The sequence below is a fragment of the Acomys minous genome (assembly GCF_964271855.1).
Source record: "Acomys minous genome assembly, chromosome: 3".
In the NCBI taxonomy this organism is placed as follows: domain Eukaryota; kingdom Metazoa; phylum Chordata; class Mammalia; order Rodentia; family Muridae; genus Acomys; species Acomys minous.
The window spans coordinates 34,959,273-34,978,267 of NC_140485.1; the positions used below are offsets into that span (position 1 = coordinate 34,959,273).

Here is an 18,995-nt window from a genome sequence, read left to right on the forward strand (position 1 = left end):
ATGTGAAGTGTTCACTATAGTCTGTAGTGTTTCTAGGATTCTCAGGCTACTTTGAGGACACTCCTCCAGATTCTGGAGTTTCACGGGAGGTTTCTCGTAACAGTCTCTGTCCATGTGTGCTATTTTGAATTATAACATCCTCAGCAAGCTATATAATATTTGTAACTATAGAGAGTGTTTGTGGGTATATTTCTTTTGTCCTTTTTGATTCCTTGGGCATCTTATCGTTAGTAATGGAGCTTTGGCCTTACTGTCCTTTACCTTCTTTTCCAAATTTTTATATTTGTGCTTCAGCTTCTCAGAGATACCCGGATTATTTTGGTCTTTGCAACTACATGGGGCATTGAAAGACTAAGTAAAGAGCTTGATAATTGTTTAAAAACTTACTTTTAGTGTGTGTCCACCTCTGTGTGTACATGTACAATGATGTGGTGATGGCACATGTAAGGAGGTCAGAAAACAACTTTTGAAGTAAGCTTTATCTTTCCTCCTCTTGCAGATAAAACTCAGGTCCCCAGACTTGTGTGGCATGTACCTTTATCCCCCAGTTGTCTAATTACCCTAATAATTTAGTAGCTCTAGAACTTCAAAAATGAGAGGACACCTTTTTTTTTTCCTTGAAGCATCTCTTTTCTTTTGATTTGCTTTTAGTTCGGCCAGCATAACAAAATTGAACATAAGCTGGCAAGATGGCTCGGAGGGTAAAGACACTTGCAGCCAAACCTGAAGACCTGAGTTGTACCAGCAGGACCCACATAGTGGAAAGAGAAAGTCAATTCTCTCCACACACATGCCATAGAATTAGCTCCTCCCTCCTTCCCAGTAAGTAAATGGAATGCAATAGAAGTGTTTTCAGAAATTGAATACAACTGTCTATTGTGGTTTCCACTAACAGTCAAATGTTTCCACAGAATGTCTTATTTTGGTAGAAAATATTGTCCTTGTGACCCTGAACAAGGTCAAACTGGGTACCATTTTGGTCTCACATCAAGCAGTAGATATGGTCACAATGTTGATAGGCATTTCTGAAAAGTCCTGAAGACTGTATGATTCAGTTTTTGTTTATACATTTCTTTTGTTTGTCTTGCTGTGGATAAGACACGGCTTCTCTTGTTGGTTATGTTTCTAGGCCATTTCACTAAGTGGTTATGTCAGAATAGCAACTCAAAGATAGGTCAGCTTTAGTCTTAAAGTATTTCTCCCTTGATTTTTAGCAACTCTTGACAATACATGCCTTATCTATACTCTGTTTCATCTCAAGAGTGGAAGGAAGCAAGTTCTCAAGATACACATGAGCTGTTTCTGTAGGGCATACTCACACAGCTGGATTGTGTTGGTTTATTTAGACTTTTACAGAAATGGTGGAATTGCCACTATTCTTTGGTTGGCTACTATGCTTTTAAAGACCAATAATGTATGAAAACTTGTTAGATGGATTTTTTAAGGCAAGTTTTCTCTGTATAGCCCTGGCTGTCATAGACTCGCTTTGTAGACTAGGCTGGCCTCGACCTCACAGCAGTCCGCCTGCCTCTGCTTCCCAAGTGCTGAGACTAAAGGCCATGTACTACCACACTCTGCTAAATGGCAATTTTGAACATCTCTGAAAAATTACTCAACTATTTTTAAGACTTTATAATCATTGTCTAAGCAATCCCTTTTAGCTCAAAACCAGAAAAGGCTATTTCTGTGGTCTCAGAGGCACAGCGGTGAAAGACATTGCTTTTTTAGAGTATTTGGCTTTTGCTTTCTATGGGCAGTTGTCAATAACTCTAATTTCTGTTTTCTCTTGTAAAATGTAGATAACAGTAGCCTTTACTTGAAATACTAAACATAGTAATGCATGTCAAATGCTTAAAGTCCCCAGAACACAGGGTGTTTTGAAAAAATATTGCATTATTTACTCGTGTGTGTGTGTGTGTGTGTGTGTGTGTGTGTGTGTATGCGCACTTGCCATGGTTTGAGCATAGAGATCAGAGGACAACTTCTGTGAGTCATTTCTCTCCTTCTATCACGTGGATCCCAGGTACAGAACTCAATAATTAGGCAAGGCAGCAAGTATCTTTACTAATGTAGTTCTCCATCTTCCTCGCCCATGTAAGAAGCTTTAATGCGACATATATTGTGTAACATTTTATTATACGATATATAAAAAGTTTATCATCTTAGCCATTTAAAATGGTTAAATAGCTCTGTGGCATTAAACACTGTCACGTTGTTTTCTCATCTTCGCAAACTTAAACCATATGCATTAAATGATATATAGCTCATTTCCTGTCTATCCTCAGCTCCTAGAAATTATCATTCTCTTTTCTCCCATTATGAAATTGTGATTGGCTGGCTTGTTTGTTTGTTTGTTTGTTTTGGGACAGGGTTTCTTGTGTAGCCTCAGCTGTCCTGGACTCCCTGGACTCGCTTTGCAGACCAGGATGGCCTCAAACTCAGAGATCTGCCTGCTTCTGCCTCCTGAGTGGTGGGATTACAGGAGTGAGCCAACACCCCTGGCATCACTTAGCATCTTGTATTTGAGGTTCATCAGTGATATAGCAAAGGAATTTCCTCCCTTCTTAAAGCTTTGTAATACTGTATCATAAGAACCCATGTATATGATAGTCAAAGTAAATGAAAGATCCATTTCAAGCTCCTGAGAAGTTTCATTGAGTTATTGACATCGGGTGGTTCATCACCCCTTCTTGTGTGATGAGAATTTCAGGCTAGGATTTTGAAGTAAAGACCTAGGGTCATTTTACTTTTTTATTTAGCCTTTATTTTATCCAATATTTATTATGAAATCTCAGCATATATCTCATTTTTTAAAAAAAGATAAAAAGACTAGAGAGACAAAATAGTTATATTCTGATACACAGTAAAAGGAAGGAAGACTTGCAAAAAAGGAAGGAAACAGTTGAAAAAGAAATGAATTAGGGTTAGGGAGAAGATTGTCCACAAAGGATCATATGGAGGCCAGCTTAATAGGATTAAAAAGACCAGCAATTAGAGGACTCAAGTCTCAGTCTCTATATATTTCATATTCTGGGCTGAGTTTTCAGTGAGTCCATTGAACCTCAGTGGATTTTCTAGAGACAGACTTTTCTCCAGTGTCTCAAGAATTTCACAGCTCAGTAACTCTATAATTTAAAAGATGTCTTAGTCATGATGTATCCTAATATCTGTGCATTGATGTCACCATGTATCATATGGCATATTTTAGCAAACACAAAAACCGTAAGACTGAACCAATGGGTTGATGAAAACCAATTACAATTTCAAAGAAGTGTTTTTAAAAATTTAAACCATGAGCTTTTATGTTGCTTATAAAGCACTGCTATACTTTGTATCATTGCCTAAAAAAGAAAAACTTGTACCTCTACTTGGTGCCAGAATACATGTAATTATATTCTATTACATTTCCCCTGAATATAATTTTCCACCTGTTCCTGTGTGTCCCCTCCTTGAGAAATTTATGTTCTTGTGGCACTGTTTTGGATAAGGTCTGGCTGGGTTTCCATCTGTTGTTAGTCTTGAATGTTTAGCCAGATTGCCCATTGCTGATGAGGTGGATGGGGGGAGAGGAGCTAAATGGTGGACTTGCTGAGCCCTAGCCCTTGCATCTCAGTAGAGGTACTGCGGCTGGGCAGTAATGCAAGTTAGTCAGGACTGCATCAGTTGCTGCTGAAACAAAATCCTCACCACACACCAGACAGACATGAAACCAAGATTTATTAAAATACCCTTAGTGTATTTACAAGTGGAAGCCGTAAGTGCAATTCCCTGGAAATTCAAAAAAATAGAGTTCTATTTCTTAAAACAAGTCAACAGGATATGAATAGCTTAGGATAAATATAATCTATCACAGAGATAGAATTTCTCTCAATAGACAATCTAAAGTTTTCTAATCAATATATATTATGTACAAAAATACACTTGATATAACGATCAAGTAGTGTCAAGGAAAAAATATGTACACACATATTTTCATTATGTACAAGTTGATATTGGTTCCTTCACTTTTTCTTTTTAAAAATAAATAATTCATTTGGTTGCAAATTACATTTACAAGTTCAACTCATGAACATTTCTCAGTGTTGACAAAATTAAATATGCAAATTAGAAATACATATCATTTTTAACTTAAAGAAAAAATACCCAAATCCAGTTAGCTTATTATGTTTAAGAACATCCAAGAGCACGTAATATAAGGTTTCATGTCTTTAAAGTGCCTTCTCATTTCCAAAGCTGTATTTTATTGGTTAACGTTACACCTACAGATTGATCTAATATTTCAACAGAAAGGCTGAATTTTACCATGACAAAAATAGTAAACTATTCAGGCCATGCTTACACTTTCTATGAGTGCTTGTAAGAGCATAACAGTTACTGTTAATCTGAAAATAACCACAAAATGTCAGCATCCTGATTCAGATTGTGGCGATGTTTGAGTCATGAGCAGTAGTTAAGAATGGAGTGGCAAGAAGACTTATGATTCAGAATGTTTGCACGGAGCTCAATTTGTCTGGCAGCGCAGGAAGCTGAGAGTCCAGGATTTAGCCTCGTCATAGCTGGTGACCTGCTGCGATGGATCAAAAGTGTCCTCTAAGGAGATAGTTTAAAAACCTACAAAGAACCAAGAACTAGAACACTCGACCTTTTTTTTTTTTAATAAAGTAGAAAATGAAAAATGAAATGCATTTTCCACCTCTTTTATGGATTTTCCCCTCTTTGCCCAAGTGATGAGGTGATGGGGACATTAACAAGGAGCATTCTCAGCAGTGTGTCTCACCCCGGCTCCTTGGTGACAGTGATGCTCTGTGCAAACTCTGAACGCTGGAGCGCTTCGGGTGAGAGGACTATGGGGCGTTCAGTGTCTTCGCTGCAGAGGTAGAGTGGCTGCATCCAGGAGAAGCTGCAAAAGTCCCTTTGGGAGAGAAGGGCTGTGACATGTGATGGATGAAGTATGGAATGCAGGAAAGCAGGACGGCACCAGGTGCTGAGATGGCTTGGGAGGAGGCTTAGAGGGAACAATCAGGTCCATGGGCAAGTGACACTAGTAACAGCTTCAGCTGGAAGTCACTTGGCATGGGCCAGTCTCATTCGAGTAGCAGCTGCATTTGCAGCACGGAGTCTGTCACTGAGTTATAATAACATATGGGACACTCCCTTTTTCCTAATGCAAATGACTTTACTTTCTATTAAAAGCTGCCCCTGGCACTATGATAGCAAAAGTCGTGAGAAACACTGCACTGGATTTGTTAAGTTTTTCTTCTTGCCTGTGTCCTGGCTTTCCTGTCATCCCAATACTGCTTGAGATCTCAGAAGGTGGACAGGAGACACTGCAAAGGTCATGTGAGTCTTAGGAAGCAGCCTCCGTGGTCCCAGGTGGTGCTAAGAAAATGAAACCAAAGCAAGCCAAACTATAAATGACTTGAAGTGATTTAGATTTCTGTAGCATCTGACTTGTATTAGGATGCTAACTGATTTCAGGGAGTTTCTAGACATGCAGGCCAATGTTTATTTTCCAGGCCAAAACACGATCCCTAAATCAAAGTCCAGGGGGACTGCTTCCCACACTAAGTCTGGATTATAACTCAAAGACTGGAAAAGACTGTGATGAATTGATGACATGCTTCCACTAAAGGTTCTTAAAAAACATCCAGTGTCTAATTTGTAAGCGTTCTGCCTTTCAGAGAGTATCTTAGCTTGTTCCCTTAAAGGGAAATCCTTTCCCCTAAAAGCACATAACCCTCAAAGATTACAGACACCCAGCGGTCAGTAGGACAGTAGGAGTACAGCATTTGTATCTTAGGAAGCTTTATAGTAGAATTACAAAATTAATGATTTTGGAAGATACCCATGCTTTTGGTAGACCCCACAAATCCTACTTGAATCACTGCAGACAGAATCTTTCTTCTTTACTTATGGGGTTTGTTTCCAAGAGTAACGCATGCCTTCCAAGATCTACAAGAACCCCTAGAGAGACTGACGGGCAGGCTTGAAAACCAAGGTTCTATCTGGAGATAGATGATAGGACAAGGGGGCTGGAGACATGGGTCAATGGCTAACAGTCCTTGCTGCTCTTACAGAGGATCCAGGTTCAGTTCCTAGTGCCCACATGGTGGCACACAACTGTTGGTGACTCCTCCAGCATCTAACAGCCTCCTTCTGGCTTCTGCAAGCAACAGGGACACAGGTGGTGCACATACATGCATGGAGGAAAACAGTCATACACATAAAACAAAAATGAGCTTATCTTTCTTAAAAAGAGGGAAAAAGTTATTTGTAGTTCACAAAACATACCTGCAATGTAGTACTCTAAATACTTTTGGGCCCTTCGACAGAGGAGCAGTGTAATCTGTGCATGCTGAGTGGTCTTATTCACACACTCTATAGACATAAACTGGATTTAAATCCATTCCACAGGTCCCCAGAATTGCTCATTTCTTATATTTTTGGTCGTGAGGCTAGCCTTTGACTGCTGAGCCATCTCTCCAGCCCAGAATTGCTCATCTGATCATTTACCAGCTATGCTATGGGGAAACAGAATAACCTCCCTGGGGTCTCAGGAGTCTACAGGGTTGGCCTGTTTGAGAAATATGGACTGGAAACTCCCACTATTTGTTGGATGGCTATTCTCTCTAAGACATGTTTACAGCCTCAGAGGTGGAGGGCACGAGATATTCTTAAGGTGACATTCAGCCCAGGTGACATCCCTAATGTGTTAGCGCCTGTTCATTCCCTGTCAAATCCTTGGGGTGTTCCTTTCTGCCTGAGCACACTGACCCATTTGTGTATTGGCTGCCCAGGGCTACCGCATTTCACACGAACCATGAGAAATACCATGGAACTGTGGAAGCAGGTGGATCAGTGTCCGGGGGTTCCTTGTATACTTAAGACAAAAAAAAATTATACAATTATCTGAGGGCAGATGATCTTTGCAGCACAAAGTATGCAAAATATGGGGTATGTTGGCTTGGTCTGTTACTTAAAAACAAACAAACAAATTAACTGAGGTTAGGTGATTCTTCTCAAGACCAACTATTTGACAGCAAAACTATGGAATAAAGTGCGGAGTTCATGTGAGCTACATACTGAAGGAAAGAGAAAAGCAGAGAAATAAAAGGGCCTTGTGGCACTGGTCATCCATTGGGTATTTAGAGATGAGCTGCAATGGAGGAACGGAGGCCAGTACGGTCCGCTTAAGGACAGCACGTGGCTTCCTTTGCTTTTTGAGTTATTCTTTTGGTAGAAACCTGATGCCCGCTGAGGAGACCCAGTCAGCGAGCTACTGCTTCAATGTCTCCATGTTTCCGGGTAAGCTGTCAAGTATTAAACCTCCCCAATGTGATATAAGACAGTGTTTGGGAACAAATAAGGCTACCAAACTGGCTTCATGTGCAACGTGCTGACACTCTTTCAGATTCACCACTTCCTGGCGGAGCATCATCTTGAGGGAGTTTGGTAGTTCGCCCATCCTTGTGGAGCTAAGTGAGGAGTGCAGAAACTATGGCGCCTAGCAAGGTCAACAGCTGACAGGGAAGCAGGAACGACACAAAGCCGGCCTCTTGGTCCTATACAGTTGTGTAACTGGGTCTGGTTGTCCCTGGATCCAATTGTCCCCGGCATTGAGAACACCTGTGGGAGTCTACGGGAGGAAGAGCTGCAAGTTGAGTTTTGGGAGGTGTGTTAAGTCAATTCTGTATGGGCCATGGCTTCTAAGCACTTGGATTTTTTTTTTCTATAGCTGGAAGACGAAAACATATCTGACATTACCTGCCTTTCGTGGGAGCTAAAAAACAAAAATCAATCCATTCTTTTACAACCCCACCAGTTTCTGAACAGACTTGTCTCACCTGCACTGCACGTGCTCTTGTGCAGATGCGGCAGCTGACATGGTGAAAGCTCATTGCTTTATCCAGTCCACCCTACCTAGCTATAGGGTGACTCAAGGCAGAATAGGCCTTCGGATGCTCTATTTATAAGCTCCCCTTCTGGGAGTTCTTAGGAAGAATATAGACACATCCAATTCTAGGACGCCGCGTCTGTCTCTAAGTTGTTTTTCCTAAACTACGTTTCCTAAGACAATCTTAGACTCTTTCAAATCCATAGAAAAATTGCCCTGGCATAAGCCGTGGGCTCAGGTGGGGATGGTAGGTGCTTTGTTCCCGCCCACCAGCCACCACAGCCATTCAGAGTCATATATACTTCCTTAGGGCTGCTACCACTTTGGCTTTCATAGTCCCTGTTTTTGTGATTCAAAAACTAAAGCTTACTTGTAGATTGCCAAGTCAATGGAAACATAGGCTTTCCCATCATCTTTTGGTATTCTTTTCCTTTGATAATAAGTATGAGCAAAGTAAAACGAAAATGAAAATAAAAGAAAATATATACTCCTTGTTAGTGATTTTTAACACAACTTAAACTATTTTGTAAAATGAGATATTTGGAACAAAACTATAATTTTAGTTGGGTTTTATTCCATTTATCTTGTCATATTATGTCCCCACTTTTTTTTTTACTAAGATTTATTTCTACTTTTAAATTATATGCGTATGTGTATGTCTCTGTGTGGATACATGTGTGTGCGCATGTGCATGCTAGTGCAGGTGCCCATGGAGGACAGAAGGGGATGGCAGACTCCCCAAGGTGGAGTTACAGGCAATTGTGAGCCACTCAGCATGGGCACTGCAATGCACTCGGGCCACCTACAAGAACAGTACGTGCTCTTAACTGTTGAGCCATCTCTGAAGCATCCTTATCCCAACTGGTTTTATCTTTGACTTTTTAAGGAGGTAGGGTAAGTACTACAAAATAGAATTCAGATGTTAGGAAACAAAGCCCCTGCCCTCCCCCAGTGGTAAGATCTCCCTGACAGCCTGCAGGATCTGCTGTGTCCTTGAAGGACAGAAAGACAGTGATGAGTCACGAGCATCTTAGAGACCTGAGGTACGTAGCATGGGCCTTACGCTCCTATCATCCCACTCACAGGGTCCATTAAGATCTAGGCTTATGCAGCTCCCACAGAATGCCGAGATTATTCCAGTGGCATAAACAAAATTGCATTTTTCTTTTGCACTTCAACACTAACAAGGACACCATGGAGTAATGGGCGTACGCATGTGGGATTTGCCTTGTTGGTTAAGACTCTTGCTCTTCCTCATAGTTACAGTGAGAATGGAGAGAAACAATAATAAAAAGCAATGGGAAAATAGCAGTGACAGCAAGCCATTCTAGTCATGCGAAGTTCCTAATGTGACTGTCTGCCTTGCCTCAGCCCTTCATTTTGATTAAAGTAAACTGTGTGGCCATACTTTTTCTTCTTAGCCGTTGAAAGATAGTCAGCACCTGCAATGGGAAATGGCATCTGGATTGTATGAGACGCCAGCTACTCTTGCTTCCTAAGGTTTGTACTACACCCGGCTATGGCACAGCTTTCATTAGCCTGCATCTACTATCAGAGCGTTCCTGAGCTGGGGGCTGATGACTGGCAGGCAGAGTCTAGGAAGACACTTAAGGTATCTGGCAAGTTCAAAGGTTCTAGAAAGTTGCTGAGGCAAGAGGCAGGCCCTACTCGGCAGCCAGAAGTAACCAGATTAGCAAAAGAATTCCAGATTCTGAGTAACTCTGATTGTCTCCACCAACATGAAGAGAAAGCACAGTCTTTCATTGCATCAGGGCTTAAAACCCACAGTCGTCAATACAGTCCTCAGTTCATGCCCAGGGCCCTGTTTTATTCTCTCAGATAGTAGTGGCTTAGGGGGGAATGTAGGGGAAAAAAGGCCTAAGGTGGCTTTTCTCTGTGATTTCAGGGCCAGAGTTAGAAAACGCAAGGTGTCCCCAACAGTCCTCAGAGGTTATAGCAACATACCACCCTGTTGTCACTTTATTGTACAGAACTTTTTTCTGCTCCTAGGTTTTTGGACAGCAAATGGCCCCTGGCTACCCTCTTCACATGCTTGTGAGCCAAGGTCACGGTAAAGGGTAGAGAGAAGCATTTGCTGTCCTGTGTGGAAACTGCTGGGGGTGGTGGAAGAGACCAGGGTACAAGTGGTAGAATACGATGTAGACCTCATCTGCATGTCAGCCCAGCATCTGTTCGCTGTCCAAGATGGATTTGAAACCAGCTGGTTCCTCACCCAAGGGGGTACTCTTGATCCAAGACTGTCCCCACCCTGTTTCTATTAGGATTTGGTACAGATTCCCTACTGGCCAGGAAGGCACATTAACTGAGTGGGTCTGCCTCGTGGCTGGGGTCCATCCCCAGCATCCTAATGCCTTCTCCAGAATAAGGTTCACAGTTACTGTTCTTTCTCCACCCATGTGAAATTTCAATCCTTTCCTTTTCATCATATCCTCCTCCTCCTCCTCTTCATCTTCAAAAATCATTTTCTTAGTCTGGGAGATATACAGTATTAAATCTCTTCAAAAGCAGTTCAGGTACATTTCAACATTTTCTGGGTAGAACAGGATAAAAATTAAGATCAGTACAAAAAACACCATAGTGTGTGAGGAACAAGGCTTGAGTTCTCTTACCATAAAAGATATACCTCTTTTTATATGGCAAAGTTATACATTAGAAAGCTTAGAATGTCAGCTTTAAATAAAATGTGGAGGGAAAAAAGGTTTATATTCTGATCTTATTATAGGGTGGACTTTGGACCTCTATAAGAATTATTAAATATTTCTGTAATATCTCCATACATAGCTTTGCATTGTTCCCATGGACAAGGGACTTCTCAAAGAAGGCACAGGGCAGGAGACCTAAAGCAAATGTTCTGAGTGACAGATCTGTCAGGGGCTCCCCTTGGCACTTGTGTCTGCAGGAGCACTGAGGCACCTCCGCTCGAGCTGCCATTCCCTTCTGTTTTCCTCTTAGTTGGTGGCCACGCTGGCTTCCTTCTGACGCAGTCTTTCTTTCTGTTGTTTAAGGAGAAAAGCAGAACCACTGTCATTTCTACTTTTTGCCCCCAAAGTTCTGATATCTTTCTTAAATTCTGGTCTAAAATGCAGAGTGTAATTGTACTAAGTACCATTCCCAGTTGCCTGATTACAGCAGCCTCGCGCACAATGTGGAGGAATATATTCCCACCGTCTCATACCCACTGTTCCCCACCCCAGCGCCCAAACCTGTTGGAATTCACTCATGGAAGCAAGAACAGTAGCTGACCCTTACTGAACCTCTATTATGTAACTGGCACTCTGCCTGCCTTTCCCCAGTTTCCTCAAAATAAACCTAAATTAAAGGTGGTATCATCACTGCCTTCTTCTCCTTGAAGAGAATGGAGCAAAGTCACTTTGCTAAGGTCTTGGGGCAATGCTGAGATTTAAGCCTAGGCTGTCTCCTTCCCAATAATCCTGGGTTCCTAATCATGTGTCGATTCTGATTGATATCTGTGTGATGGATAATGTTCATTTTCAGCCTGACGAGATCTGGAATCACATGGGAGACAGGCCTATGGTGGTTCCCCGAGGGGCTACTTAACCTCTGGACACACCTATGACAGATTATCTTGATTAGGATAACTGAGGTAGGAAGACCTGCCCACCATGGGCTGGGCTCCTGGATTATATAAAAAGGAGACAGTGAGCTAAGCTCTGGGTTCACTGCTTTCTACCTCTTGACTAGATGCCCCAAGCTCCTGCTTCTGTGACTTCACCACCGCAATAGACTGTGCCTTCAAACCGTGAGCTAAACTAAACCTTCTTTTCCTTTAAGTTGCTTTAGCTGGGGTATTTTATTCCAGTGTTTGGGAAAACACGGGACAAGTCTGTGACACACAGGTGGAGAATCATTGTGACCTCTGCTTAACACTACACTCTAGAGGACAACTTTCTCAAGCTTAAGAAAGAATGAGGAGACAAGGAAGAAAGGTGAGGAGATCCCCAGCCCCATCTGGTCAGAGTTTTTGTCATCTGTTCGCCAAGTGACATTAGGCAGACTGTCCATTTTGCACCTCAACTCTTAACAACTCCTAGGGGACATCCTGCCTCATGTTTTAATGGGATGAACAATGGTGAATACTCAGGAACCTCTCAGGAGGAAGGCACCTGGAGATAAGAGGGAAAGCGAGGATGTGGATATGAAATCCAAGCGACACAATTTGCCTTGTCACAGGTGACCTCTGTTGGGTTGCAGTAGAAACATATGAAACCCTGCTTTGTCCATTCATGCCCAGTTTTGTTTCTGAACCACATGGTATTAGGATGTGAAGAAGGCTACCAATATCCCATTTCTTCCCTGAATTTTGTCCTTTGAATTCAGACTCTTAGGAGTGGGCTCCACCTATAATGAAAAAAACCTAGAGTGTACAGTTAAAAAAAAAAAAACACAACAAAAACGTGGCTTACCAGACTAGCGGTGGGGTTGATTTTCTTTGTCTCCACTTTCTTCTCTGACGTCAGTTTGCTGACAGATGCCTGAGCCATTTTCAATCTGAAACAGAAATGGAATGGGAGGGATGAAAAGAAAGGAAGAGGAGAAAAAGAAGAAGAGGGAAAGGGTTGAGTTAAACAGAAATCCTAATACTTTTGAATGCAAATCTCAGTGTTCAGTATTCTGGAGATCCATTAAATGTCACATGACTATGAGGATACATTCTGAGAAATGCCCTGTTTGAAATTTTTTTTTTTTCACAGAGACAGCCAGTGAATAGTCATAAAGCCCGCTGGGAAAGCCCACAACAACACCTACAGTATAACCCCGTAGGTATGTTACCGCATTGAATCCCGCAGGCATCGGTGACACACTGTTAAGATCTTGCATATTTAAACATACCAAGACAAAGGCACACTGTAAATATTAGACACACCATTTTTTCCCTCCATCATACTTTTCATAGGACTGTTGTTTATGTGGTCTGCTGTTGGCCAGAGTTGTGACGTGCAACTGCAGCCAGATGAGTTTACGAGTTTTCTGCTGTTATCCTGCTTCCCTGCTCAACTACAGCTCAGGTTTCACTGGAGAGCCCGCTGGGATGACTGGCGGAGGCTGCGCATTGGTGAGCTACACGGCAGTTAGCGAAGAGGAGAGTCCTGTGTGCATGGGGCTCCTCTGCTCAGCGTGCTCCACCGGCCTATCATCGGCACAGGAGATGATGCTGAGGCAGTGTCGGGAAATTAAAACTTTGAGAAGACACACGGACACTCTAAGTATCATATTTATAAATTCCCTGTAGCAAAGTGAAAAGGCAACCTAAAAATGGAAAGAAAAACTGCAGACCATGTATCTGATGTGGGTTTTTTGTCCAGAAATATATGTGTATATGTATATGTATATGCATATGTATATGTATACATATATGAATATGTATATATATGAATATATGAATACTTATAACTCAGACAAAAAGATGAATTACTGTGCCCACCACAGTTAATAAATACGTTAATATATTTAATTTAACATAAATTAATGTATTTACAAAACAATTGATACTTAAAGTTCAGGGAACATCAAAGAAAAGGGGGCAGAAAGCTTTTAAGAGCCAGAGGGCTAGGACATCTGCTGATAAGGTATTTCTTCTAAAAACAAACAAACAAACAAACAAGAGGACACAGGAATGGGAGAGTGGTAGGTGAATAAGATCAAGATATTTTGTTCTAAATTTTCCAATTAATAAAGATGTTATTTTTTTAAAGATAAATTATTCTCTCCATACAACAGGCAGATATTCAAACAAACATTTCTTCAAAAATAGCATATAAATGGTCAACAGGCACATGAAAGTAATTATAATGTCATCAATAGACTCAACACACATGACAGTATCCAAAAGAGACTGGAAAGATACTAAATTATTGAGAGAGGTGATTGGTATAAAAACAGGGGACAAAATGGGACTAAGAAGAACTAAGTAGAATTCCGTCTTGAATGCATAGCACTAATAGTACTTATATTTTAAAGCTTTTAGAAGATATGTAATTCTAGATCAGTGGTTCTCAACCTTCCTAACGCTCTGACCCTTTAATATAGTGGTGATGACCCCTAAAGACAAAAGTTATTTTTATTGCTACTTCATAACTAATTTTGGTGCTGTTATGTATGAACTGTAATGGAAACATCTGTGTTTTCTGATGGTCTTAGGCGAACACTGCCATGTTGAAAGGGTCCCAAGCCACAGGTTGAGAACTGCTGGTCTAGGAGATGAAAACATGCACTTTTACTTTTAAATTGTTCTCAAAACCTCTACTTTAAAAACTACTTAAAGACTGACTGATTAACAGACATTTAAAATTTAGCATTTGTTTCTTCAAGGGTTCCCCCCAAAAAACCCAAGAAACAAACAAACAAACAAACAAACAAACAAACCCCATTTCACTTCATCTTAACTGTGTACTTGTCATCTACAAATGGCTGAGTGGTTTGATTCTTAGAGGACTTCACACAACTGTTTGGAACATATAGTCAACCAATCCGGTCTTCCTGCCCACATGCAGAATGTAGTTCCAATGAGGTCAAGGTGCTAACTGGTACGTCAGAAAGTTAGCAAAAATGAAAATGAAACAAGGAGGAGCAGTACTTTCTAGAACCCATGCACAAATACTTTTGCAAAGCTGACCACAGAACACTGTGATAGGTCTGAGTGTATACACCGCACTGCCCACTAAAACTTCACATTTGAGGCGACAACTGTGACTAATGTATCCATCCAAGAACAGAATGCATCACATGAACCAAATCCAGGCCAGACTGCACTGGGAAATGACCATTAGGAGAGGTTTCCCAGCTTAGATGATAAAGACGCAGATGAGCCCTCATCTTGTGCTCTTTCTGAGTTTTTCCAGCTAGGATTCTGTTCAAAGAGCAATTATCATCTACCTTAGGGTCCTTACCTTGAAGGGATACTCTTGGATTGGTTTTTTCTTTAATAATTCCTTCCTGCTGGTCAATTATGGCCCCTGCTTTTGGAGTTGAGTTGGCTTTCTACCTGGCTTCTTCTACCAAGACACTCCTACCTCAGTGTCTTGGGTGCCCTGTGACCTCACTCTTTGGGTCTTCTGGATATCAGGGAATTGGAATTTTGGAAATTGTTGTGTACATTAAAAAAATCACCAGGGACTGGGAACTAATTCACAACCCCGTGCCCACTGCAACAGTCTACTGGGGGCCAGTTACATAAAGGAGCATTTAGTTGGGTAGAGTGGATTCTGTCTGCTCCTCTGGCACCAGCTTTCAAGGGTCATATATCTTACTATGTTGCTAACACTTTAAACTACTTCCCCATCATACCAGATTGGAACTTCCCAGAGTTGGGAGATAACAACTTCATTGTCTCTATCTTTGGCATCTTGCATGGTACCTGACATATAGTAAGTGATTAATAGATAATAAGTGATTGCAATTAGTCTTTAAATTACAACAATTCAGGTATCAAGAATGGTGATGAAGGACTTCTGAGAGGGCACAGATGATAGGGTGACTATAAGCATGGTTACCTATATGCCAGTAGTGGTGGCACATGCCTAAAACTATAGTGCTGGGGCTGGGAATAGAGACAGGAAGATCTCTGGACCTCAGTGGCCATCCAGTATAGTCAACTGGCAAGTGAAAGAAGACCTTGTCTTGACAACTAAGGCAGAGAGTGAATGATTGAGAAAATAAACTTGACACAGACCCGTGGCCTCCACATTCACATGAACACACACTCAGCCATGTGTGTATATGCATGCTCACATAAAGTGCACATGCAAACTGAAAGTAAATGACAAAAAGAGAAAAAAAATGATGGAGGTATTATGCAAGAGCTCCTTACCTTGAAGGTGACTACCACATCCTCAGCATTCAAGATGGGTCCTGTACAAAGTAAACTGGCAAATTCTTACTAGAGTCTCTGTATAGCCTCAACAGTGGAGTCCACAGTCTTTGAGAGGGCCAGCACTACACAGTGAACATCAGGTACAGCGGGACCAAATCAGACTGAGGCACTTCCTACCACTCCCGACCACATGCTCAGCTGGAGGCCAAGTACTGCCAGTGCTCTCTGCTAAGTTCCTTGCACTGTTTGGCTTCCTAGCACTTAGCACATTTCACCCACGTTTGCTACCAGCCTGGCCTCTGAAATTCTTGAAGTTTGGGCAAGGAGACTTGGGGAAAGGCTACAGTGGAAGACCAGATGAGAGGGGATGAAAGCCCAGACAATGGAAGTAGTGTTACAATAACCTAGCTTCTTTCAAGCCATCCTACAGCCTAAGATGGCCCCCATTAGTAATGTATGGTGCACATCTCTGAGAACATGCTTCTCCAACACTTTCCAATGATGCCCACCTAAGCTAGAGCAGTATTTTCAATGAAGGGCAAGAGAGGAACTACTTCAGGCTGAGGGGCTGGATGTCATGCTGCAGATTATTAGTACTGTTATTGTAGACTGATGTTGACATACACTGGGGAGAGGGGTCAGGCAATGCTAGGGTTTAATAATACTCTTTATTCACAAGCACTGGGAGTAAATCAGGCTTGGCTCATAGGCTACAACTTACCAAATCTTTGAACTCTAGAATATGATTCAAAGTCTTTAGCTCAGCAGTCAAAACACCTCCGTCTGTCATAAATGTCATTTGCAGTTTAGTTACTTTTTAGATTCAGACCTGTTTTCATGTGAACAATATGCCAGTTCAATTTAGGTCAATGTTCTTGGATAAGTCACTTAACCCCTCTGGTCTCAGTTTCCCCATCTGTTAAAAGCGGATATGATAGTACAACTAAACAATACTCTTTGATGTGAAACTAAAGAAAGTTTTGCACATGGCTGCCTCCATCAGTTGGCTCTACATGCCAGCCACATCAGGCACCATTCTTGCTTGCTCATTCCCGTGCGTTCAAATGCCTTCTGTTCTTGTCCTACTTGCTTAAGCGCCAAAGTCATGAAAGCTTCCTTCATCTCTCTTAACCAGAAGTAATCTCTGTCTTCTCAATGGAAAGGGCACTTTGTGCCTTTCTTAATGTAATTAAGGCTCTTCGTCTGAGAGCTAGGTGTCTTGTTTCTATTCACCCCCTAGAACTGCGGGAGGAAATCAACAGACCTTCTGTATGCCCAGGCCCCTCTCTATTTCAGTATCTAGCCTGTGTCGGCACAATCAGCTCTTAGCACACAGCTGAAGGACGAATGTCTTCCACTTTAATCAGTTTAAAAGTTTAGTGAAGACTTACTAGGAGACTTATTTTATGCATCGACTTTTTGGGGAAGGCATATGCACATTTAGGAGTCCAGTTCTAGCTACTGGTTAACCCAATGAATCCTAAATATGTAAGAGAAAGAGCCTTCAGGGCACCTAACATGTGCTAAATATTTATACATTGCCAGCTTACATATACTTACAAGCATCCTTAAAGGTGTACATCGTAGTTTACCCACAGGGGGGCTGATATTAGAGGAGTTATTTCACTGTCCCAGCTCAGGTGTTTCCTACCTTACCCAGGAGGGTAAGACATTCTTTTCTTTTTGCATTTAACCAGGAGAATAGGCTGTCTAGACAATGTCTAGCTACACAAATGTTCAACCTCCTCCTTGAATCAATTACTTAGGAAGCTGTTTTTGTTCCTGGCTGAGATGTGGGTTCTATTTTTGTTTCTGGCCTAAACATTTACTTTAGGATATCACTCATAGTTGCTCATGATTGCTGGTAGTTAAAAGCACCTAGATTTCACTTTACTGGTTATATGCTGAGCTCTCCAAATGTAAATTTAAACACTGGGGAAAGCATTCCACCATGAATACCCTAGAGAAAGAAAAAGCTGCAACTTCTGTACATAAATGCTTTAGCAAAACTTCTGGAAATCTTACTATCTTTTCTTGGTTTTCACTGTAATACATAGAGCCCCTCAGGAGTCACTGCAGGCTCTAGCCAACTGTCATGGCTGCCAGTGTGTGCTGAGAGAAAACACATGCACAAGAAAGGCATCTGTGTCTGATGCCCGTGCCTGCGGAAGTGCACACAACCTTGGTGTCACACTAGAGCCACCTGGGTGGAGTTTGGATACAGGCATTGGATGTGAATGATGCAATGGCACCTTAGAGAAGACCAGTAATGCATTTTGATAGTACCTTCTTCTGTAGGATTCTATGAGGCAGAAATGGAATTATCATTATAGAGGCTGTTTCATTGGGCTTTGAGGATGTTATAGATGTCCCTCTTGGTCTTGCATCTGTCTTCCACAGGCTAGGTATTAGACAGCACAGCTGGCTTGGCCTTGTGGAACTGGTTCAGGTCTTAGGACAACTCTCAAGAATCCATCCACAAAGTACTGTCTCCAGGGTGCTGAATGAAGTTGGCTCTTCATGGTTTTGGGAAACTGAGCTAGTGTCCAGGCACAGTTCTAAATAAGTGACCTTCCACTACTCCCTGAGACCAAAGGGAGCTGTGGGAAACATTATCACTTTAGCGTTCTTGACTGAATTCTCTCCCTAGGCATTTCTGGATGCTTAATGGTAGAACCATACACAGCATGTGATTAATAGTGATGAAAGTCAAGGAAATAACTAAAGTCACTCTGCACTGTCAGTAAAAAAGAAAAAAAAAAAAAACCATACAACCAAACAACAAAAAAGACCCAATCCATTAACACTGCTGCAGAAAAGGAAACTTCTTCGCTGCAGCAGTGGGTAAGGACATCTCTGACTAGTTTCTGGGTTATTTACAAAGGGAAAGAAGGTAAAACATGGAGGAGAATATGAAATGTGTGGCTCCAACCCATTTATCACAGGCAGACCAATGGGGCCCGCGCTCCATTCTCTCCTTGGAGTCTGACCCATGCCCCTGACCGCAGCCCTCCTCTCTCTATTCTCATGGGCCCCGAGGTTCACCCCACTAGGCTTCACAGCAGGAAGCAGCAGGAAGGCAGCACAGATCCTAGGATTAGAAGACTTAACTACTTACACCTCAGGGTTTCTCCCTTAAAAGTTATACTGTGATGAATTAGCCTATGATTTCTACTTCCTGAAATGTGACATCTCCCCTACTCTGTGCCTAAGAAAGATATCTACTTACACCTATGGGTGTCCTCACAT

General features: G+C 41.8%; 1 protein-coding gene across 5 annotated transcripts in view; it reads right to left on the reverse strand.

The window, feature by feature from the left end:
- Positions 1–10,207: 10,207 nt before the first annotated feature.
- FMN1 (formin 1) overlaps positions 10,208–18,995 on the reverse strand; it is a 367,926-nt gene continuing 359,138 nt past the window's right edge. For all 5 annotated transcript variants that reach the window (XM_084776574.1, XM_084776572.1, XM_084776573.1 and 2 more), the window contains 2 exons: positions 12,340–12,424; positions 10,208–10,908 (listed from right to left, as the gene is read on the reverse strand). In XM_084776574.1, the coding sequence (XP_084632700.1) occupies positions 10,864–10,908; positions 12,340–12,424 (130 nt within the window). In that variant the 3' untranslated portion in view covers positions 10,208–10,863. The remainder of the gene's footprint in view (positions 10,909–12,339; positions 12,425–18,995) is intronic.